Raw genomic sequence first — 25,618 nt, 5'->3', positions numbered from 1 at the left:
TTAAGTGTCCTGTAAGCAAGTGGTTAAACATCGCAAGATTTGGTTTTGAATGTTTTATGTACTGGAAGTAATTGAGCATCAAATGAGACAAAATACATCAATTTCACCAATGTTAATAAATTACCCCTTTAATATCACTGACTGTGGCGCAGCACAATTATCAGTGATAGCGGTGCGTCCGCTTGTCGCTCGCTCCCCCGGCTCTCAGTTGTCATTTTCCAGCTTGCTTCCCTGCTGCAGATTTTCAGCGTTTTGTTGCGCTTATTATCTCAAACAAAGTGAACAATTACCACGAATGATGCTGAAAACATTCCCCGCGTCTGTCCGTCTGTCTGTCCGCGGTGGAATATTCCTGGCAGGGAAGTGCATTAAGCAGCCTCTGTGCCGAGAGGATGTAATTATACTGAATATTCTCCACATTAAATGCCTCTTATTGTCCATTATCTGCCCATTATTCAGTGGAAATGAGAGCTCCCAGTAAAGTCCTTGATCTTCATACTTTACTTAAAACTAATAAAGAAAGAAAAAAAATCGTACGTGCAGAATTTAGAAAGTATATTTGTGCCCGGTGTGCGGAGATTTGTGTGCCAGCAGTGCCCTCTGCTGGAGGAGACCCGTCACAGCCGTCCCACAGCACTGCTGTGTATGGCATAATGTGGGCACGTATTCCTGGCACAAAGTACGTCAGCTTGAAGAATTGGCTATAGGGGTCCTTCGCATATCACTCAGCTGTACTTCAAATCTTCATAAATGAAGGGTAAGATACATTTGCTTTCAATGCTATGATTTACAGTCCTCCATGCAGCAGTATGGGTGCACTTGAAAAGGAAGTAAACCTTTTAAAGGAAGGAAAAGTAAAATGATCCCTTGCAGCGGGGCTGCGCCTGCACTGCTTGTTCAATCCTGCACCTGATCTTCCGCTCTCCCAGCAGGTGATGCTCCCCCCACGCTCTGGTGGTGGGCTATCCCTCAGTGTCATCTTGTCCAGCACAGGGCTATGGACCCTGCCTTTTTTTTTTTTTTTTTTTTTGCTCTTTATATTTCATTTTAGAAAATGTACAGCCAGTAAAAAAGACAGTATCCATATGACCGTGTAAGCTCTAATGAGCAGGGCCCTCTGATTCCCCCCTGTATTGAATTGTATTGTAATTGTACTGTCTGCCCTCATGTTGTAAAGCGCTGCGCAAACTGTTGGTGCTATATAAAAATCCCGTATAATAATAATTTGAACTATGAAATACAGACTAACATGGTAACACTTTAAATATGCATCGGTACAACAGTGGATGCTAGAACAGAAGCAATGAACAGGAGCAATATGAATCCTATAGATCAGGGATATGCAATTAGCGGACCTCCAGCTGCTGCAGAACTACAAGTCCCATGAGGTATAGCAAGAATCTGACAGCCACAAGCATGACACCCAGAGGAAGCGGCATGATGGGACTTGTAGTTTTGCAACAGCTGGAGGTCTGCTAATTGTATATCCCTGCTATAGCTGTTCAAGGCTGGAGCAAGTATGACACTGAAGGACCATCACAGAATTTAGTAAATCGCATAAAGAGCCCTTTTACGTGGGCAATCCGATCAGGTCCATCTGTCAGTTTTTTAATCAGACCTGATGGGATGGTCCATGCATTCTTATGCATAAACCCGTTTACACCCAGGTCTAATCAGGCCTGCTTAAAAAAAATGGAGGAGGCTTAGATGTGCGCAGTCTATTGCATTAGGGTGTGCACCCCAAAGCTCAAACGTGTGTGTATATATAGTATCTCACAAAAGTGAGTACACCCCTCACATTTTTGAAAATATTTTATTATCTTTTCATGTGACAACACTGAAGAAATGACACTTTGCTACAATGTAAAGTAGTGAATGTACAGATTGTATAACAGTGTAAATTTGCTGTTCCCTCAAAATAACTCAACACACAGCCATTAATGTCTAAACCGCTGGCAACAAAAGTGAGTACACCCCTAAGTGAAAATGTTCAAATTGGGCCCAATTAGCCATTTTCCCTCCCCAGTCTCATGTGACTCATTAGTGTTACAAGGTCTCAGGTGTGAATGGGGAGCGGGTGTGTTAAATTTGGTGTTATCGCTCTCACTCTCTCATACTGGTCACTGGAAGTTCAACATGGCACCTCATGGCAAAGAACTCTCTGAGGATCTGAAAAAAAGAATTGTTGCTCTACATAAAGATGGCCTAGGTCAGTGATGGTGAACCTTGGCACTCCAGGTGTTTTGGAACTACATTTCCCATGATGCTCATGCACTCTGCAGTGTTGTTGAGCATCATGGGAAACATCTGGGGTGCCAAGGTTCGCCATCACTGGCCTAGGCTATAAGAAGATTGCCAAGACCCTGAAACTGAGCTGCAGCACGGGGGCCAAGACCATGAAGCTGTTTTTGATCGACCATGGCTAGGCCTGTTCCGAGTGGAACAGGACAGGTTCCACTTGGAACAGGCCTAGCCATGGTCGATCAAAGAAGTTGAGTGCACATGATCAGCATAATATCCAGAGGTTGTCTTTGGGAAATAGACGTATGAGTGCTGCCAGCATTGCTGCAGAGGTTGAAGGGCTGGGGGGGGGGGTCAGGCTGTCAGTGCTCAGACCATACGCTGCACACTGCATCAAATTGGTCTGCATGGCTGTCATCCCAGAAGGAAGCCTCTTCTAAAGATGATGCACAAGAAAGCTCACAAACAGTTTGCTGAAGACAAGCAGACTAAGGACATAGATAACTGGAACCATGTCATGTGGTCTGTTGAAACCAAGATAAATTTATTTGGTTCAGATGGTGTCAAGCGTGTGTGGTGGCAACCAGGTGAGGAGTACAAAGACAAGTGTGTCTTGCCTACAGTCAAGCATGGTGGTGGGAGTGTCATGGTCTGGGGCTGCATGAGTGCTGCCGGCACTGGGGAGCTACAGTTCATTGAGGGAACCATGAATGCCAACATGTACTGTGATATACTGAAGCAGAGCATGATCCCCTCTCTCCTGAGACTGGGCTGCAGGGCAGTATTCCAACATGATAACGACCCCAAACACACCTCCAACCACTGCCTTGCTAAAGAAGCTGAGGGTAAAGGTGATGGACTGGCCAAGCATGTCTCCAGACCTAAACCCTATTGAGCATTAGGGGTGTACTCACTTCTGTTGCCAGCGGCTTAGACATTAAAGTGATTGTAAACTCTTTACAACCACTTTTTGCTACAGGTAAGCCTATAATAAGGCTTGCCTGTAGCTACCCCGGATATCTCCTAAACCTGCACGACATCATCGGCACATGCGCACTGAAGCAACAGCACGTCCGGAGCAGTGTACGAGGACCACTGCGGGGGCTTCGATCTCAGGTAAGTAATTCATAATGAGCTAGTATGCTATGCTACTAGTTCATTATGCCTTTGCCTTGCAGGTTGTTTTTTTTTTAAGTGGGTTTACAACCACATTAATGGCTGTGTGTTGAGTTATTTTGAGAGGACAACAAATTGACACTGTTATACAAGCTGGACCTGCACAGATGTCTTTAAAGTCGCCCCCGAAGTTGGACTGAAATGAAATGTGTCTTTAAAATTTTCAAAGCCATGTTTAGTGTGAACGAGGGCTTATTGTTTAAAGCTTTGACAAGCTGAGGCTAGAAGCTGATTGGTTGCTATGCACAGCTATACTAGATTCTGTGTGCACCAGTTTTAGTAAATCTCCCCCTATAAATCTCTGGCGCCCAACCTGCGGCCCTTTGGTATATGATGTGTGGTCCTTGGACCTCAGCTCACAGATTCAAGGCTGGGATTATCCCTGTTGCTTGTGCACCTTTTTTCTACCACACTTTTTCCTTCCCTCAACCCTCCATTAATATGCTTGGATACAGAACTCTGTGAACAGCCAGCTTCTTTAGCAATAACCTTTTGTGACCTACCCTCCTTTTGGAGAGTGTCATTGACTGTCTTCTGGACAACTGTCAAGTCAGCAGTCTTCCTCATGATTGTATAGAAACACAAGAAAACAAACAAAGGCGCCTCTAAGTGTAGAAGAAAGACAAGTTTAATGCCCCAACTGGGTTCCAAAAGCACTTACAAGATGGAAGGTGTAGTCAGGCACTTCGCAAGTGGAGCTGCATTGGGAAGGGTCACAGTGGGAGGAAGCATTCAGAGCGGATGGATGTAATACAAGGCAGCGGCAGTGTGGAACAGAGGAAGCCGCTGTGAGGCCGGCGTCGTTAGCACGAAGAGACGGCGTGACCGGAAATGATGTCATCCACTGGAGCGGTTCCTTAACCAGCATGGACCGCAAACAGACAGCCGAAGGGAGGAAGTGTCGTCATCAATAAGGGACGCGTTTCGGAACGATCATACGTTCCTTTTTGGATTGGTTGAAAAAGGAACGTATGATCGTTCCGAAACGCGTCCCTTATTGATGACGACACTTCCTCCCTTCGGCTGTCTGTTTGCGGTCCATGCTGGTTAAGGAACCGCTCCAGTGGATGACATCATTTCCGGTCACGCCGTCTCTTCGTGCTAACGACGCCGGCCTCACAGCGGCTTCCTCTGTTCCACACTGCCGCTGCCTTGTATTACATCCATCCGCTCTGAATGCTTCCTCCCACTGTGACCCTTCCCAATGCAGCTCCACTTGCGAAGTGCCTGACTACACCTTCCATCTTGTAAGTGCTTTTGGAACCCAGTTGGGGCATTAAACTTGTCTTTCTTCTACACTTAGAGGCGCCTTTGTTTGTTTTCTTGTGTTTCTATAGACCCTGCTTCAGTCTCATTAAGCTGCAGCCCTTTGTGTTGAAGAATACCATCCCATCATTTCCACCATTTCCACCAGCATCCTCACACTTATTTGGGACTGCCTTATATAGAGACATTATCTAGACTATACTAGCCCTGTGCGCCCTATAGAAATATTTTTTAAATATTTTTGATTTTTATTTTCCTCATGATTGTGCAACCTACTGAACCAGACTGAGAGACCATTTAACCCCTTCCCGTCCGCGCTATAGCCAAATGACGGCTACAGAATGGACCTACTTTGCCGGGAGGCCGTCATATGAGCTCGAGCGGCCTGTGAGTCTATGAGACTCGGCTAATCGCAGATCGGAGTAAGGGATCTATCCCGACCCCTTACCATGTGATCAGCTGTCAGCCAATGACAGCTGATCATGTGATGTAAACAAAGCCGGTAATTGGCTATTTTTTCTCCTCACGCTGATAGCGTGAGGAGAAAAAAAAAAGCTGATCACCTCACCGGCGGCTGTCAGAGGGACATCGGTCCTGATCGCAGAGAGCCACCGCCGAGTGATCTGTGCCACCTACTAGTGCACAACAGTGCTGCCTACCAGTGCCCACAGGGCCACCTAACAATGCCACCAATCAGGGCCTCATCACCAGTGATGCCTATCAGTGTTACCTATTAGTGCCATCTATCAGTGCTACTTATCAGTGACACCTAGCAGTGTCCTTCAGTGCTGCCCATCAGTACCACCCATCAATGCCACTCATGAATGCCACTTATCAGGGCCCATCAGTGCTGCCTTATCCGTGCCCATTAGTGCAGTCTATCAGTGCATATCAATGAAGGAGAAAAATTACCTGTTTGCAATATTTTATTGTTTGCTTTAGCAAAAAATACCCCAGCAGTGATTAAATACCACCAAAAGACTACTCTATTTGTGTGAAAAAAACGATAAAAATGTAATTTGGGTACAGTGTTGTCTGACTACTGTGCAGTTGTCATTCGAAGTGCGACAAGCGCTGAAATCTGGAAATTGGTCTGGGCAGGAAGGGGGATTAAGTGCCCAGTAAGCAAGTGGTTAAAGGCTCAGGAAACTTTACAGGTGTTTTGAGTTAAATAGCTAATTAGCGTGTGACACCATGAGGTTTATTTAATAAAGGCAAATCCACTTTGCACTATAAGTGCACTTGGAAGTGCAGTCGCTGTAGATCTGAGGGGGACATGCAAGGAAAATAAAAAACAGCATTTTAGCTTGCACATGATTGGAGGATAAAATCAGCAGAGCTTCCCCTCATTTCAGATCTACCCCTCAGATCTAAAGTGACTGCACTTGCAGTGCAAAGTGGATTTGCCTTTAGTAAAGCAACCCCCATAAGTCTACCGTATTGAACTTTTTCACAATATTCAAATTTTCTGAGATACTGAATTCTGGGTTTTCACTAGCTGTAAGCCATAATCATCAAAATTAAAAGAAAGAAATGCTTGAAATAAATCACTCTGTGTGTAACTCATCTATATAAAATATAGGCGTTTCACTTTTTGAATTGAATCACTGAAATGAATTAAAGCGGAGGTCCGTCGAAAAAAAAATACTAAAAGCCAGCAGCTACAAATACTGCAGCTGCTGACTTTTAATATATGAACACTTACCTGTCCAGGGAGCCCGCGATGCCGGCAGCCGAAGCCAATCCGTCTGTCGGCTCTCGGCTGCTGCCGCCGCCATCCTCGGTAAGGGAATAAGGAAGTGAAGCCGTGCGGCTTCACTTCCTGGTTCCCTACTGCGCATGCGCGAGTCGCGCTGCTCGTCCTCTCTGGTCCCTGCTGTGTTCTGGGACCTGTGTGTCTCCCAGAATACAGCGGGGGAGGACAGTGTAGGCGCCGGAAGTCGCAGAGGTCACCACAAGCACTGCGGTGATCCATGCCAGGAAGTGGGAGCAAATACCTGTTTTAGACAGGTATCTGCTCCCTCCTCCCCCCTGAAAGGTGCCAAATGTGACACCGGAGGGGGGGGGAATCCAAAAAGTGGAAGTTCCATTTTTGGGTGGAACTCCACTTTAACTTTTTGATGATATTCTAATTTTATGAGATGCACCTGTAAAGCGCTGTGTAAATTGATGGCGCTACAAGTACCTGTAACAAATAAATAAACATTATGTGTGACCCTCTGGTGATGTCAGGGGCCACATCTGAGGCCCCCCCCCCCTTCAGCTCATAAGTTGACAACCACTGCTATAAATTCTCTGTAAACAAAACCTAGAACTTGGGGAGCCTAAAAATCCCTGCAGACCTTTTACTTATGCTTGCATTGTCAGTGGGAGACTTTCTCCAGGCTTGATTTAAAGGTCTCATTGGCTGCTGGATTGGACGCATTCACTTTTATATCTTTTTGCTGGCTGCACAGTCACAAGTATATGAAAATTGCAGGTAATCTGATATCCTGTCAGACGATAGGCAGGTAAATCTGAAGGATAATCTTTTTGGTTAGGGGTATCATGTATGTAATCAATATTGGGGGAGTCCCAGTAATATTCTCTGTTTTGTTCTCAGGTCTCGTCTGCGATTCCCATCCAGTAAAATTGCCCCGGTCCTGAACTCGTGTGACATCCAGGAGAAGATCCTGTACTCCGTCCGGGAGGGCAGCACGGTGAGACCACATAGGACATATATTGGGGGATAGTTATAAAAGGTCAAAGTTTATGATTTTCTGTTGATTCAGACCCTTATGTCTGTTTATGAAGCCACTCCAGGAGCTCATTTCCCCTTCTCCCCTGTAAGGTGAAAATATATTTCAGAGAGAAGATTATAAGGACTTTTCAGCTACTTAAAGCGGAGTTCCACCCAAAAGTGATATCCCCTCCCCCCCTCCCCTCCGGTATCACATTTGGCACCTCTCTGCTTTAAAACCTTGTGAGATCAGCACAATCTTGCAAGATTTTGTTATTTTATACTGTGATTTGCATGCAGCCTCTAGTGATACGGGCTTCCCAAAAAGCTGGGGGAAGGTGCTGACTGTGTCACCACTGCCTGGACTGAGCTGATCCAAGTTGGTGCTTTATTAAATAAATGTTGCAGTTTTAATTACGGTACTTTTAACACAAATTTTCAAAAAGGTTGATTAGGATGACAGAGAGAGAAGATTTGGTGTAAAAGGGCCGCTGTCAATTTGTGCCTTTCTGTAAAGCGGCCCATGAGTTATGCAATTTTCTTTCCTTCCAACACAATTGGAAGGAAAGAAAATTGATTGATCCCCCACAACAGTCAATGTTGATGGGAAATCCCTCCTGCAGGGCCATTGTGTTCTGCCAGCAGAACACAGTGGTCACTGCTGGTGGCTATAGCTGCTGACAGTGATCGCATGAAAAAAATCCAACAGGCTGGTTGTACTGAATTTGGTTGATGGATCAACTTCGGTACAACCAGCCTGCCCATAGACAGATCCAATCTCAGCTTGTCCCTGAAAGAGACAAGATTCGATCCATCTATGGCCAGCTTAAAGCATTTGTAAAGGAAAATTTAAAAAATAAATACCATACATCTCTATACAAAAATGGTCTGTGCAGTGGAATTGCATAGAGTGCTCCCGAACCTCCTCTGTCAAGTGCCCCCACGGGAAGCCGCTTCCCATGGGGGCACTTCATGTCCTCACGCCCTAGCCCCACTACTGCGTCCACTGACACAGACAGCGGGACTTGGTCGCACCCCCTGCTCCCTCGTCACCAGCGCCGGCTGGTGCTCCATTATGGGTGGGGGGCAGCAAACAACCCCCCCCCCCACCAACCCCGCTCGCAAGCCCGCCAGACCCGCACTTACCCCATCTAGGTCGTGGATGGCTTCCCCGACTTCTCCTCCTGGCCAATCTGGTCGCTTCTCCTCCCAGCCAATCTGGTCTCGGGACCCGCTTCCTGTCCTGATTTGCTGGGAGGAGAAGGAGGATGACAATAGCGAATGTTGATTCTCTGTTGTCACAAGTGGGTGGGCTCAGGCCTCAGAGCCCAACCTTTTGGAAGCCAAGTGGAACCTCTGGCTATGATCGTGCTTCACAAAAAAAAAGGAAAAAACCAGTAGAACTCCACTGCGTCTGGCATCCTGCTTGGAGATTGGGGGCGGCACATAGAGATTAGGGGAGCGGCACCCCTTATGGACGGGCCGCAGCTGCTCGACACTGGAGTTGATTGACAGGAGCGGGAGCCAATGGCTCCAGCTGCTATCAATCTGTCCAATGAGGAATGAGACAGTGGTGTGAGCCGCTGCTCTCGTGCATGTTGCTGGATCTGATCAGTCTCAGGTAAGAATAAGGGGTGGGGGGGGATCCTCCGGCAGAAAAGGTTTTTTACCTGAATGCATAAAATGGGCCCAAATGTAAGTTTTTTTTTTTTTTACCTTAATTCATAGAATGCATGAAAAAAACCTTGAGGCTTTAGAACCATTTCAAGTGTCGGAATGGAACAGTATTGGGGTTGCTGATGGCAGTCAGCTGTAATATGTGTTTATTGTAACCTGCAACAGGAAAGATGACAGCCTTCCAACGCCGTCTCTTCGCCGGGGCCACTCTGAACACGTTGAGCTCACATAGCGCACGTGTACAGAGAGATCGCACTTCTGCTCTAATTCTGGCCCCTGAATAGATAGATATACAACACTGAAAATGAAAGTGTTAATTCCGTTCTAATTTTCATTCCGCTGTAAGATAATTTTGTTTAGATAATTTATTTTCTGCAATTCAAAGGCCCCAAATTGCATAAACATATCATGAAAACATCCACATGTGCATTTTTAAAAGGTCATTCAACTCAGAAATGCCAAATTTCCATCTACAGTCCTGACCCTGCTGATACACACCATGGAACCCCCCCCCCCTCTCCTCCTGCTACATCTCATTCCCCATATTTTAAAATAAATTAAAGATCCTAAAGGGATGGTGGGAACCCCTCATATCTGGCCATGTTGGGTATGGATCTGGTACATATATTGATTATTATTAATAATCGGTCTGTATTTTATTTATTTATTTTTGTATACTTTTATAGACATAAACATATATTTTTTTTTATTCCTCTTTACATAATAGCATTGAAAAAGGGGGAGCCTTTCCCGCGTAACGCATTGGCTGTATGTTCTCAATCAATTCAGATCCTAAAGCGAGATGACCGTTTTTTACTAGGCATCTCAACCACATGAGGTGTGGAGGCCTCTGTATTGTTGGGTATTTTGACCTGAGAAAATCTCAGCACTGGAGTCATAGAGGTTTAACCTTGATTTCACGGTTCAGTTTAGCTTTTAATGGGGATGGTCCTTTAAATTCCCTTCCATAAATTACATTTATAAAAGATGCAAATGAAAGCTGATGAAACAAGGAAAGAAAATAGAATGTCCTACTCGGGTCTTTTTTTTTTTTCTCAGAGAATAGATGCAAGAACACCCCCCACCCCAAATCACCCACTGTCCCTGCCCCCTATCCACCTCCGAGCACCATCCCATGTCTCTGCCCCCCTCCCACCCTCCTCCCAGTACTGTCCCTTTTTAGGCCGGGTCTACACTTATGCGGCCACATGTCACAGCAGGGGGTCCGGTGCCTGCCTGTTCACCGATTCAGGTGCGACTCGGGTCCACAGCTGCGTAAACCGGCTCCATCGAGAGCCGGTCACAGTCTCCACTCATGCGAATTGGATGCGGGGAAGTAATTTAAATTATAAAGTAATAATTAAGTAATGTACATATTATGTCATGATAATTTGGAAGGCAGCCAGCAACAATAGACTAAAATTACTAAATTAATAATTACTAAAATTATTACATTTCTATGTTCTGTGTACTGTGAGAGACCAGATCTAGTGAATGCAGGGTCCTGGGTTTAGTAAAACCTTAAGCCGTCATATAAGTGGTGGGGGGGGACGGACCTTGGGCACAACCTGTACTGATTCCTATCTCCCTGTGCAGGTATCCGATGTTCTGTCATTGGACGGCATGGAGTCATTTGTTCAGAAGCAGATAAAGATCCTGAATGAGATTTCTGCCTCTCAGGAAAGGTCAACCACATCCGGCTCTCCACATCTGCCCTCCACCTTGAATGCACAGGCAGCAGGTAAGAGTGAAAACGGAATGGGGTCTTGGCTCCGGTTCACACCATATGCGGCTTTGAAATCGCGCTACTTCAGTGCGATTTCGAAGCTGCCGGTCAGCGCGATTTCATGTGTGGCTTGCCGAAATCTGTGCGACTTCATGCACAGTTGCTGATGCAATTCGCAGATGAAATCGCCAAAAATAGTGCAGGAACCTTTTCAAAGTCGGCACAAGTTCCATAGCCAGAAATTTGGTGCGACTTTGATCTGTCAAATCACATTTGTTCAGTCAGGGAAAGATTGCAGAAGGGAAGAGGGACAGATCCCTACCAAAGAGGTGAGATGTGCCGGTCAGCTAAAATGACAATTTAAATGGCGTGTCTGAGAATGATGTTTCTGGAAGGAGGAGCCACGTGGCACACATTTCATCTATTCCTGGAAGCCGCACTCCATTATTAGGGATGTTCTGTGAAGCTGTGACGGTACAAAGCGATGAGACCAGCTGGGAGTGTAATAGAAGCAGCACACCTGGCTGTATTATGGATGAGCAGGAGATTGTACATCACACTTCTCTATGGCTCTCCCTCCGAGGACTGGGAGGTCTGTACACAGCATGGCAGACGTCAGCGTCTGATCAATATGGGAACAAGCAGAGCCGGAATAAATAGGAGGGTCTCTGGTCTGCTATTGAACATCTCCGCGGAGGGGGGGGGGGTCTCACAGTTGGAGTTGATGGGGAGAAGGCCGAGCGCTCCATGAATTCAGCGGCATTCTAGGAAGGGGCGCTTTTCTGCTCGGATAATGGAGTGGTGCAAATTTGATTGCAGTAGTTTCTTCAGATATGCTGGGCTGACATTAAAGCTGCTTGTATTTTTGCCTTCCTTGGTTAATCCCTTTACATTTTTGAATAAATATATAAATTGTAGATATCATCACTTGGTCCCTGTGATTCTCTATGCAATGAAGGCAGGACAGAAAGTACTACATGCAACCTTTCTCTTTCCATGAAGTCGTATCCACAGCTGGTTAAAGAAATGTTTTAGTTATCAGTAAACCCATCTACTGATGTACTTTATTGGCAGGCAGGTGAAGGTGTGAAGAACTGGGGTAGATTTAGATGTGTGCTTAAGGCCCCCTTCACACATACGGATCGTTCATTGCATCAGTTCAGTCACGTCAAAACGGATGAAGTATTCAGTTTTTCATCCGTTTTTTACAACAACAAAAAGGTGACTGAACTGCAAACGTTGTATATAAGTGGTTGCTAAGGAGAGGGCCGGGAAGCAGGCCGCCGTGTCCTTAACAACCGATGAGCCACCAGCTGTTAGCCGGGTTCCCCACTGACAGCTGAATGTAAAAAAAAAATTGCTGGCAAAAATAAATTGCGAAAAAAATGGCGTGGGGTCCCCTTTGGGTCTAGTATGGATTCGGAGGGGACCCCCCACACCATAATTTTTTTTAAAATTGCAAGGCAAGGTGCTCTGCCCCCCCCCCCCCCCCAGGCACCTTGCCCCAATGTTGATGGGGTAAAGGGCCTCTTCCCAACAACCCTGGCCGATGGTTGTCAGTGTCTGCGGCGGGGAGGAACCTAACTTTTAACAAGGGGGACACCAGATCCCAGGCCCCCCCCCCCCATGTGAATGGGTATCGGGCATCGTACCCCTACCCATTCACCCCAAAAAGCAGTGAATTGTAAAAAGACAAGGGATGTTCTGTGAAAGCAGGAGATTGTACATCACACTTCTCTATGGCTCTCCCTCCGAGGAATGGGAGATCTGTACACAGCATGGCAGACATCAGCGTCTGATGAATATGGGAACAAGCAGAGCCGGAATAAATAGGAGGGTCTCTGGTCTGCTATTGAACTACGGCCCGTGGTTGTCGGGGGCTGCGGGCGGGGGGCTTATCGGAATCTGGAACCTCCCTTTAACAAGGGAGCCACTAGATCCCAACCCCCCCCCCCATGTGAATGGGTATCGGGCACATCGTTCCCCTACCCATTCACCCCATAAAGCAGTGAAATGTAAAAAAAGACAAGAGCCAATTTTTGACAAGTCCTTTATTAAAAAGTAGCTCCGAGCCGTCTTCTCCCGCTGCCATCTTCTTCCGGTGCTGCCCGCTGGCTGGCATCTCTTTAATTTTTAGCGGGTAACCGGCGGCAAGGTTAAGAAGACTGCATCGGGAGAAGAGAGTTTGGGGAGAAGACGGCTCGGAGCTATTTTTTTAATAAAGAGCTTGTCGAAAACTCACTCGTCGTTTTTTACATTTCACTGCTTTTTGGGGTGAATGGGTAGGGGTACCCATTCTCCCCAAGATGTACCCCTACCCATTCACATGGGGGGGGGATCTGGTGGCCCCCTTGTTAAAGGGAGGTTCCAGATTCCGATAAGCCCCCCCCCCGCAGACCCCGACAACCATCGGCCAGGGTTTTTGGGTAGAGGCCCTTGTCCCCATCAACATGGGGGTAAGGGGCTTTAGGGGGGGCTAAGCCCCCCCAAAGCACCCATCCCCCCCATGTTAAGGGCATGCAGCCCGGTTTGGTTCAGGGGGGCGCTCGCCGTCCCCTACCCTTCCTGACCTGCTGGGCTGCATGCTTGGAAAAGGGTCTGGTATGGATTTTGGGGGGGCCCCGCGCTGTTTTTTTCATGATTTTTATTTTGCTGGCAATTTTTTAACATTCAGCAGGGAACCCCCGCTGACAGCTGATGACTGATCGGTTGATAATCAGCTTCCCGGCCCCCTCCTTAGCAATCAGCTATATACAGCGTGTTTAAAAGAGGGAAGAAAGAAAAGGGTTTAAAAACAGATGTCAGCGGATCGGATGTAAGCGGATGTCGTCTGCTAACATCCATTTTTCATCTGTTACGTTTTTTTTTGACGGATAGAAAAATAGGGCTTTCATCCGTTCAAAAAAACGTCTGTTGACGGAAACGGATGAAAACAGATGCTAATAAATAATCACCCGTTTTTTCCATTGGAATGCATTGATGTCCGTTTTTCATATGTCAACGGATGTATGAAAAACGGACAAACGATCCATATGTGTGAAAGGGGCCTAAGCCCTTGTTCATATTGGCATGATTTGATAGGTCAAATCGCAGCCTATTGCCGGTAATGGGAACGTCCCAATCGGTGCAATGCTGACTTTGCGGCGCCGCACCGATTTCCAAAAGTAGTTCCTGCTTCAGTGGCGGTTGGTATGTTTTTTTTTGGGGGGGGGGGGGGGGGGGCAAAAATCCACCTGCTGACACAACCCCCCAAGCAGTCGGTCAGGTCACAGGCACCCCCCCTCCCCGGTCGGTAACTAGCCCCGCATGCACTTACCCCATCTAGGTCGCGGGCAGCGCTTCCTCCGGGCGTCAGGCCTGCATCTCCTCGCCGGCCAATGGGATCGCTTCTCCTCTTGACCAATCGGGTGACGGGTCTAAGGACAACTGGGTGGGCTCAGGGCGCAGTGCTCTGCTCCCCGAGCCCACAATTTTTTGAAGCTAATTAGAGGCCTCAGGCTCTAATCACGTGCTTCTATGAAAACCCCCCCCCCCACTGGAATCCATGCGTCTGGAACCCTGCATGTAGATTGGGGGGCTGTTCCCCGTATGGACAGGACGCCACTGTTCTGCACTACGTATGACGACTTTGGGGGAGACTTCAATAGACATCTGAGCGTGAACCCGCACAGATGTCTTTCAAGTCGCCCCGAAGTCCGACTGAAATGGGGCTTTGAAATCGTTCGAGTTCAGATGAAGTGTTCATTGTGAATGAGGGCTCAGCCTGGGTTCACACTGGTGCGTGCAAAACACCTCATGTGTTCGCACAGGAATTGCACTGCATTCCTGTGCACATGACATGCGATGTCTGTGCAGTGCGATTTGAGACATATATTTTGTGTGGCTCAAATCGCATCTGCACCAAAATAGTGCCAGACCCTATTTTCCCTGCACCTGAATCGCATCGCATGGGTGTTCACACCCATGCAATGTGATTCTGGCAATCTCACTGCATTTTGCAATCTGTTTTGGGGTGGAAGCCGTGCAATTGCCTTGCAGTGCAATGCAGAGAATCTTGTGCATTTCCCACATTGCATCAGTGTGAACCAGGCCTAAGGCTCGGTTCACACCTATGCGTTTTTTAATACTTTTTGCAGAAACACATTACAGTCCATTGATGATGATGATGATGATGCATGTTATGGAGTTGATTTACTAAAACAGCAAAATCTGGTGCGGCTGTATATGGAAGCCAATCAGCTTCTAACTTCAGATTGTTCAATTCAGCTTTGACTAAAAAACCTGGAAGCTGATTGGTTTCTATGTGGAGCTGCACCAGATTTTTGGGATCTGGGATTTGCAGCATGGCAAAACGCCCGTGTGAATGGTGCCCAACGCACCTGAATTGCTGCACAAGCAGTAATGCAACAGGCCCAATATTTGGGTAACGCGCATTATTGCACCGCAATGGACCGCCCTGGTGTGAAGGGGCCCCTAATGTAGATTCAAACCCAATCACTAAAATCTCTGAAAATCTTTTTTTAATCTGCCGCTTTCATTATTCTAATCCCTGGTGATCCTGCCATGAAGGTTCTTTTTCAGGCACATCTTGTTATAGGTGACAACACTCTGTACTCGACTCCCAACTGAGCTCTTGTGTTGTCACCCTGTCATATGTTCACCTGATGGAGAATACAGGATGCTGTGCCCACACACAGTAAACCGGCAATGGTGCACTGTTATCACCAGGAAGCCAGTCTGGAGCAATCATGTGCAGCCTATGCTGGGATGAGAGTGTAGACAGGAAGTGGCTGCAAAGAGGCTGCAGGAGATCAGCAGTACTGACATATCATAAAGGATAGAAAAAAAAAAGTTAAAATAGGATTTTACGAAAATAACGTGGCAATGGTTTAGGATACACAATGCACAGAGAAAGCTAAATGTCATCCAGTTGGATTTACATCTACTTTAATCTGTATTCACAGCACTTCACTTTTCCACATTGTGTTATGTTACAGCCGTATTCCAAAATGGATTGAATTAATCATTTTCCTCAAAATTCTACAAAAAAAAAATAAAAAATACCCCATAATGACAACATGAAAGAAGTTTATTTGAAATCTTTGCAAATTTATTAAAAAGAAAAAAATCACATGTACATAAGTATCACAGGCTCCTCCCATGTACATAAGTATCACAGGCTCCTCCCATGTGCATAAGTATCACAGGCTCCTCCCATGTACATAAGTATCACAGGCTCCTCCCATGTGCATAAGTATCACAGGCTCCTCCCATGTGCATAAGTATCACAGGCTCCTCCCATGTACATAAGTATCACAGGCTCCTCCCATGTACATAAGTATCACAGGCTCCTCCCATGTACATAAGTATCACAGTCTTTCCACGATACTTTGTTGAAGCTCCTTTGGCACCAATTACAGCCTCAAGTCTTTTTCAGATTGATGCTACAAGCTTGGCACCTCTATTTTTGGGCAGTTTCTCCCATTCTTCTTTGCAGGACCTCTCAAGCTCCATCAGGTTGGATGGGGAACGTCGGTGCACAGCCATTTTCAGATCTCTCCAGATGTTCAATCAGGTTCAAGTCTGGGCTCTGGCTGGGCCACTCAAGGACATTCACAGAGTTGTCCCGTAGCCACTCTTTGGTTATCTTGGCTGTGTGCTTAGGGTCATTGTCTTGTTGGAAGATGAACCATCGCCCCAGTCTGAGGTCCAGAGTGCTCTGGAGCAGGTTTTCATCAAGGATGTCTCTGTACGTTACTGCATTCATCTTTCCCTCGATCCTGACTTGTCTCCCAGTTCTTTCCGCTGAAAAACAACCCCACAGCTTGATGCTGCCGCCACCACCATGCTTCACTGTAGGGATGGTATTGGCCAGGTGATGACATGACGTTTGGCATTCAGGCCAAAGAGTTCAATATTTGTTTCATCAGACCAGAGAATTTTGTTTCTCATGGTCTGAGAGTCCTTTGGGTGCTTTTTGGCAAACTCCAGGTGGGCTGTCATGTGCCCTTTACTGAGGAGTGGCTTCCGTCTGGCCACCCTACCATACAGGCCTGATTGGTGGAGTGCTGCAGAGATGGCTGTTGTTTGGAAGGTTTTCCTCTCTCCACAGAGAAATGCTGGAGCTCTGTCAGAGTGACCATCGGTTCTTTGTCACCTCCCTGACTAAGGCCCTTTTCCCCCGAACACTCAGTTTGGCCGGGAGGCCCACTCTAGGAGGAGTCCTGGTGGTTCCAAACTTCTTCTATTTACGGATGATGGAGGCCACTGTGCTCATTGGGACCTTCATTGCTGCAGAAATTTTTCTGTACCCTTCCCCAGATCTGTGCCTCGATACAATCCTGTCTCAGAGATCTACAGACAATTCCTTGGACTTCATGGCTTGGTTTGTGCTCTGACATGCATGGTAAACTGTGGGACCTTATATAGACAGTTGTGTGCCTTTCCAAATCATGTCCAATCAACTGAATTTACCACAGGTGGACTCCAATCAAGTTGTAGAAACATCTGAAGGATGATCAATGGAAACAGGATGAACCTGAGCTAATTTTGAGTGTCCTGGCAAAGGCTGTGAATGCTTAGGCCCCTTTCACACTGGAGGCGTTTTTCAGGCGTTTTAGCACTAAAAAAAGCGCCTGTAAATTGCCTTGAAAAAGCCTCATCTGCAATCCCAGTGTGAAAGCCCGAGTGCTTTCACACTGTGGCGCTGCGCTGGCAGGATGTCAAAAAAAGTCCTGCAAGCAGCTTCTTTGAGGTGCTGTAGGAGCGGTGCATACACCCCTGTCCATTGAAATCAATGGGCAGCGCCGCCCAAAGCGCCTCAGCAGCAGCGCTTTGCGGGCACTTTTAACCCTTTATTCAGCCGCTAGCGAGGGTGAAAAGCGCCTCAAAAACTAGCGGCGCTTTACCGCTGACGCCCAGGAGCTAGCAGTGTGAAAGGGCTCTTTTATATATGTGATTTTTTTTTTTTTTCATTTTTTTTTCATTTTTTTTTTTTTAATACATTTTCAGATTTCAAACAAACTTCTTTCACGTTGTCATTATGGGGGATTGTTTGTAGAATTTTGAAGAAAATAATGAATTTATTCCATTTTGGATAAAGCTGCAACATAACAAAATGTGGAAAAAGTGAAGCACTGTGAATACTTTCCGGATGCACTGTATTCCCCATAAAGCGATATTAAAACCAAAAATGTAATATAATAAACAATCATTAGATGTGGTGGCTGAATTTTTTTTATTTTTTAGGCTTTTTTCCCCTCTGTTGATGTTGGTGATCTGGCCAGTAGCACAACTCCTGTGCAATACACACACACTGGAGGAATGAGCACAGGAGGCACAGCAGCATTGTCAGTCTAGTGGGATTCAGCCCTGGTTCACACCAGTGCGACTTGCCATGTGACTTGACAGTTCAAAGTCGCATTACAAGTCGCACCCCATTTGTGGCAAAGGAACCAGTCAAATTTTGCTGCGACTCAGAAAAAGGTTCCTGCACTATTCCTGTGCAATTTCAGTGCGACTTGCATTGACATCTGTTAAATGATGTTGCACAGATATCAGCGAGCTGCACATAAAATCGCACTGCTTTGAAGTTACACTGAAGTAGCACGACTTCAAAACCGCACTGGTGTGAACCAGCAGATTTTGGTACACTAACAGATTGAAGCCAAACTCCAGCTCACACGTTATAATGATAACTCAATGATTATAATTGTTTTTGGGATAAAGGTTTTACATGAATAAAAAGCTGATCACTGTAAACACCCCAGCTAGTGTTAAATGGTTTGTCTAATCCCTGTAAACTGATACATTCTGCTGGAAAGCTTGTTCTTTTGAAAAACAACAGACTAATGCCCGGTGCACACGATGAGATTATCGCACGAATGATCGTCTGTTTTTTTTTTTTTTTTTGCATGCTAATCTCAGATCGAACCTGAAGAGTTTACTAAAGTCACAAAAATTCTCATACAACAGAATAAAAAAAATCAGAAGTGATGTCATGTGTTGTAATGTATTTGTTTTGCATTTTCTATCAACTGTACCGATTAAACGAAAGTCGTACGATCTGGTATCAGATTAAAAAAGAATTTCGTGCTTGTCCGATCAAATGATATCGGATGAACTGTCGTGATTGGCTCTCAAAAGCTCTGTACTAACGATCAGATAATGGTAAGATCGCTCCGAAATCGGTATTTTTTCATATGATTTTCTGATCGTGTGTACGGGGCTTTACTGGCTGGATCACCAGATGAAAATATTAGAAAGAAAGACTAAAAAAGTAAAATGAATGCAGACGCCACATCTAGGAATTGGTAAGCTGCAATATAATAAATGTTTGCTTTTGGGTTTAACCACTTCAGCTCTGGAAGGTTTACCCCCCTTTATGACCAGGCCATTTTTTTGAGATACGGCACTGTGTTAATTTAACGGACAGTTGCGCGGTCGTGCGACACTGTACCCAAATAAAATGTATGCTCTTTTTTCCCACAAATAGAGCTTTCTTTTGGTGGTATTTGATCACCTCTGTGTTTTTTTTTTTTTTGCGGTATTACAAAAAAAAAAAAAAAAAAAGACCAACAATTTTGGAAAAAAAGAAAATATTTTTTACTTTTTGCTTTAAAACATATCCAATAATAATAAAAAAAAAAGTAAAAAAACAAATTTGTTCATCAATTTAGGCCAATATGTATTCTGCTACATATTTTTGGTAAAAAAAAAAAATCCCATTAAGTGTATATTGATTGGTTTGCGTAAAAGTTATAGCGTCTACAAAATAGGGGATAGATTTATGGAATTTTTAAAAATTGTTATTATTCTTTTACTAGTAATGGCGGCGATCAGCGACTTTTATAGCGGGACTGCGACATTGCAGCGGACAAATCGAGACCAGTGACACCAATACAGTGATCGGTGCTAAAAAATGTGCACTCTCACTGTACTAATGACACCGGCTGGGACGGGGTTAACATCAGGGGCATTTAAAGGGTTAAATGTGTTCCTAGGGAGGTGTTTTTTTTACTATGGGAAGGCAGAGATCCCTGTTTCTGCTTTGTAGGAACACAGGATCACTGCCTTCCCTTGTCACAGAACGGCGTTTTGCCTTGTTTACATAGGCCCGCTGATTGGCTCCCGTTGTGTCCAATCACAGAGGGTCGCCGGCGGCGAACGAGCGCGCCCCAGACCGTGGAAAAGCAGAATAACATACCTGTATGTGATTCTGTGCACAGGAGCCGCCGCCCCGCAGTAAATGTACATGGGGCGGTCAGCAACAGGTTAATAACGCTTTTAATCCTTGTATTCACAGAGAGGTGATTTACATCCCTGAGTTCATTACCATCCGCGGGAAAGGTGATATGTGGGATGTAGAGAGCGATTATCTCACATCAGCCATGCTGAGAAGGAATGGTTGGTAGATGAGAAGCCGCCATGGATACTTCTAGAATGGAATTAATATCTCCATCTAATAACCCGCCTGTCTCAGTGTGGCTGATCCCAGATAAGGGCTCAGATCTCATTCTGCCCTCTGCACTGCTGGAGATGGTAATGAGCTGCTTCCCGCCATTCACTGCCAGTTACTGGGAAGAGTTTAACCAATTAAGGAAGGTTTTACCCCTTAATGACCAGGCCATTTTTTGCGATACGGCACTTTGTCGCTTTCACTGACAATTGTGTGATCGTGCGACACTGTACACAAACAAAATTGACGTCCTTTATTTCCCACAAGTAGAGCTTTCTTTTGGTGGTATTTGATCACCTCTGCGGTTTTTATTTTTTTGCGCTATCAACAAAAAAAGACCGACAATTTTGAAAAAAAAAAAATTATATATTTTTTTACTTTCTGCTATAAAACATATCCAATAAACAATAAAAAAAAAGAAAACAAATTTATTCATCAGTTTATGCCAATATGTATTCCTCTACATGTTTTTGGTAAAAAAAATCCCAACAAGCGTATATTGATTGGTTTGCGCAAAAGTTATAGCGTCTACAAAATAGGGGAAATATTTAGGGACTTAAAATTTTTTTTTAAATAGTTTTTACTAGTAATGGTGGCGATCAGCGATTTTTAGCGGGACTGCGGCATTGTGGCGGACAAATCTGACCCTAACTGACACTTTTTGGGGACAAAGTATCACCAATACAGCGATCGGTGCTAATAAAAAAAAAAATGCACTGATCACTGTATAAATGACACTGGCAGGGAAGGGGTTAATACCAGGGGCGATCAAGGGGTTAAGGGTGTCCTAGGGAGTGATTTCTAAGGCTACTTTCACACTGAGGCGCTTTACAGGCGCTATAACGCTAAAAATAGCGCCTGCACAGCGCCTTGAAAGAGCCTCTCCTCTCCAATGTGAAAGCCCCGAGTGCTTTCACACTGGAGCGGTGTGCTGGCAGGACAGAAAAAAAAGTCCTGCAAGCCGAATCTTTGCAGCGATGTAGGAGCGGTGTATACACACCGCTCCTACAGTGCCCTTGCCCACTGAAATCAGTGGGCAGCGGCGCTTTGCAGGCGGTTTTAACCCTTTTTTGGCCACTAGCGGGGGTTAAAAGCGCCCCGCTAGCGGCCATGAACCTCCGCAAAAATGACGTTTAAAGCGCCCAATGCCCCAGTGTGAAAGTAGTCTAACTGTGGGGGATGGAGTACACAGAGATCGCTGTTCCTGATAACTAGGAACAGATAATCTCCATGTTGTCCCCTGCCAGAACGGGGATCTGCCTTGTTTACATACAGGCTGTACTTCAAAAAAAGGTAAGTTAGAAGAAAAAAAAACATTTTTTACTAGCCAAAAATGAGGGGTGGAGAGGTGGTCTTTCATTTAAGACCGCTTCTCAAAAGTGGATGGAACTCCACTTTAATGATCAGGTTATTTTTTGCAATACAGCACTGTGTCGCTTTAACTGACAATTGCGCAGTCGTGCGATGCTGTACCCAAACGAAATTCATGTCCTTTTTTTCCCCACAAATAGAGCTTTCTTTTAGTGGTATTTCATCACCTCTGTGGTTTTTATTTTTTGCGCTATACACAAAAAAAGAGCGCCAATTTTGAAAAAAAAAACAATATTTTTTGCTATAATAAATATCCAAAAAAAAAAAAAAAAAAAAGTCTTCATCAGTTTAGGCCAATATGTATTCTTCCACATATTTTTGGTAAAAGAAAATCGCAATAAGCGTATATTGATTGGTTTGCACAAAAGTTATAGCGTCTACAATATAGGGGATATATTTATAGCATTTTTATTATAATTTATTTTATTTTTTTCTAGCGATTTTTAGCGCGACTGCGATATTGCGGCAGACAGATCGGACACTTTTGATACTTTTATGGAACCAGTGATATTTATACAGAGATCAGCGCTATAAATAGCCACTGATTACTGTATAAATGTCACTGACAGGGAAGGGGTTAACACTAGGGGGCGATCAAGGGGTTAAGTGTATCCTAGGGAAGTGTTTCTAACTGGGGGGAGGGGACTGACAGGGAGTAGAGAGATATCGCTGTTCCTGATCACTAGGAACAGCAGATCTCTCTCTACTTTCCTGACATAACAGGGATCTGTCTGTTTACATCGATAGATCCCAGGTCTGGCTCTCTGAGGAGCGATCGCAGGTCACCATCGGACAACACGGCCACCGGCCACGCGCATCAGCTCCGGCGGCACGAACACCCCCTCTAGCTCTTAAAGCGGCCGACGTACACCTACGTCGATTTGCGCAGCCGTGCCAACCTGCCGCAGTATAATGACAGCGGCTGGTCAGCAAGCAGTTGATTAGGACAGGTAATGGGACCATTTTTGGTTAAATTTCTCCTCATTACAATGCAGAGTTGCGCTAATATTCTCCATAGCGTAGATGTCCGCTATTTTAGTGAGCCACAGCGAAATCAAGGGAGGTGTCTCCTGCTTCCATAGGGCCGGAATGCAGGCCTTAGCTGCATTCAGAAGGTGGACCAACATTGAGTTTTTGTATTTATTCTTCAAAAGATTTGAAACATGGAGAAGATATCTGGCCGGGTCAGATCCCAAGTCCTATTCAATAAGCTGTTTTCTAATGTCCTTCACTTTGGATCAAACCCCCTCCAATTTCCGGCAGGACCAGAAGATTTACAGCATGGTACCCTCTGCCTAACCCACAGCGCCAGCCAGGTGTTCACCACATCAGGATAGATCTTCTGCAAAAGGGATGGAACCTTATACCAGTGTGTGAGGACCTTCTAGCTCAACTCTTGGTATTTACTAGCCGCTGAAGAATAGTGATGTAAAGGATATGGCCCCGCTGTTCATCGGACAAAGTGAGATCCAGGTCTCTTTCCCATTTCTGAAGAAATCCGGTGAACAAATCCCTCCGTAGGGGCGTGTTAATACTTTGTAGGCCTCAGAGACCCCATATGTAGAGGGAGCCTCTACCAAACACAAATTTTCTAACGGCGTATTAGAACTTCTCCTCTAAAATACCACCAAAAGAAAGCTCTATTTGTTTTAAAAAGAAAAAAATAGTAAAAATGTAATTTGGGTAGAGTGTTGCATGACCGCGCAATTGTCATTCAAAGTGTGACAGTCCCGAAAGCTTAAAATTGGCCTGGGCAGGAAGGGGGTGAAAGTTAGATATGTGCAACTCGTTTTTTTAACAAATTTTGACAAATTCGTTAATTTGGAAATACCCGAATTAACGGAAAAAAAAAAAAAAAAAAGTTGAAATATTTGGAAATTCAAATATTCGAAAATTTGAAAACCCAAAAATTCAAAAAATTGAAATAACTAACTAATAATAACTTACCTATAATTTAATAGTTAGTAATAGTTATTGGAATTTCCTTTCAAATTTCAAATGGCTGTAAATGAACGTAACGAATACAAATTTATCCAAAGTTACAAATTCTCCAAAATAAAGAATGCCGTATCACAAAGAATGGAACCTAACGAATTAATAATAATAAATAACAATAATAATTATAAAAACGTTTTTTATATTATTAATGTGTTTTCCGTTCCATTTGTTTAGATGCAGCATTCGTTATTTCAGATAATTCGTAACGTTGGATAAATTTGTATTCCTTATGTTCACTAACAGCCAAATTTGAAAGGAAATTACAATACCTATAATTTTTAATAGTTCGTTATTTTTTTGGATTTTCAAATTTTACAAATTTATGAATTTACGAATTGCGGTTGTAAAAGAAATATGTGTTAGTTCTGTATATAATTGTATTCTATTTCGCATGTATTGTACACTGCCCTCACTGTGCACACGGCACTAATAATGTTTTCATTACATGTTTGCATTCTTTCAAGTCCTAATTAGAATTAGCCTGCCTATGTTGCGCCCCTTGTTACCATAAAAGTACAATTTGTAATATTAATGTGATACCTATGTAATCATGTGTATAAACACCTTCAATTGCGTTATAATAAAGCAGAACATTTATTTGGAAAGATGCTGAGCGTATCTTTTGTGTCTGTTCCCTACTGCAGTAGTTATTCTTAATTTGGAACCACTAATCAATATGAGGATAGGAGTTGCCTATCTATAAATTTCCTTGACACAGTCATAACAAATGACCCGAAAAAAAGAAACGAATGAAACGAAAACTAACAATTTTTTTGGCAGTGCACATGTCTAGTGAAAGTGTCCTGTATTAAATGCGATCACATTGCGTGACTAATGTGTTGGGTGTGTTGTACAGGTCTGGATGGCAGTCTCGCCGCAGTGGCGTTGGAAGTGCTGTGGCTGGTGATGAGGGAACAGTGGAGCTGGCTGTGCACAGACAACATGCAGAAAGTCACCCATCTGCTGTGCGGAAGCCTCATCCAAAGGTGAGATCCCACCTGACTGTCTAGAATATGAACTCTTCTACGGTGTCCCCCTATGCTTTCCACAGTCACAGTCTAACTTGTTAGAAAAAAAAAAAAAAAAGTCTGATTGATCACTGCAGGTTACAGCATTCTGCACATGTCTTTGTTCATCTCCTAACTGTCATTCACACTTTGACCACAAGATGGTGCTGCAGGACAGATAATTATCATGAGTGCAGACAAAGGTTTGCTCTGGATTAAAAAGACCCCGTCACCAACCTAAGAAAAAAGCAGGTAAAAGCACAGAAATATTAAAGAGGAACTGCAGTCTGCTCACATAATTTGTGATAAAAACATCTTTGCCATTCTGAAGCTTCCCTCCAACCACTTTGCATATATATATATATATATATATATATATATATATATATATATATATATATATATACTGTGATTCTGTACTTGCCAAATATGCTGCAGAAATCTCCCTCCACTGATTCTGTCTGCAACCATTTTAACTGTGGGCAGCTGAAGCTGCTGCCTGTTCACTTCCTGGATTTACACAGATACACACCTCCAGCTCTGCACCTCTCATTGGCCCTCTTATGACTCACCCCCCCTCCCTTCCTGGCAAACTCTTAAACTCTTACAAGAGCGAGAGCTGTGCATGATGTCATAAGCCTAGCCTTTTTACCAGACAAGAAACAGGAAGTGGGCTGTATAAGGTATTTACTGGCAGAAAAAAAAATGTTTTACTATCCAAAGTAAAAACAACAAAGGAGGAAGATTTAATAGATGAAAAGAAGAAAAAATGACTGAAGTTCTGCTTTAGCCACTTAACGCAAACTGTCGTTGTAACCCCGGTATTTTCAGCAATGGCGGGCGGTTCTCTTTATAATAAAAGTGGTCTCTGCGGCGGATTCTTAGGGGGATCACTTTTATCGGGGGCGGGAGTGGGTCGACGATCGTGTCCTCTCCCCTGACAGGCCTGGAGTCAAGTGAGGGAAAGATGGGCCCCCCCA

The 25,618-nt window shown here is 44.6% G+C and overlaps 1 protein-coding gene across 2 annotated transcripts in view; it reads left to right on the top strand.

The window, feature by feature from the left end:
* The window catches only part of SNX19 (sorting nexin 19), a 94,537-nt gene that overhangs the window by 57,180 nt on the left and 11,739 nt on the right, over positions 1 to 25,618 (top strand). For both annotated transcript variants that reach the window (XM_073603329.1, XM_073603328.1), the window contains exons 7-9: positions 7,286 to 7,382; positions 10,676 to 10,820; positions 24,488 to 24,617. In XM_073603329.1, the coding sequence (XP_073459430.1) occupies positions 7,286 to 7,382; positions 10,676 to 10,820; positions 24,488 to 24,617 (372 nt within the window). The remainder of the gene's footprint in view (positions 1 to 7,285; positions 7,383 to 10,675; positions 10,821 to 24,487; positions 24,618 to 25,618) is intronic.

This window comes from Aquarana catesbeiana, linkage group LG10 (assembly GCF_042186555.1).
Source record: "Aquarana catesbeiana isolate 2022-GZ linkage group LG10, ASM4218655v1, whole genome shotgun sequence".
Lineage (NCBI taxonomy): Eukaryota > Metazoa > Chordata > Amphibia > Anura > Ranidae > Aquarana > Aquarana catesbeiana.
This window is presented reverse-complemented; position numbering and strand designations above follow the sequence as displayed.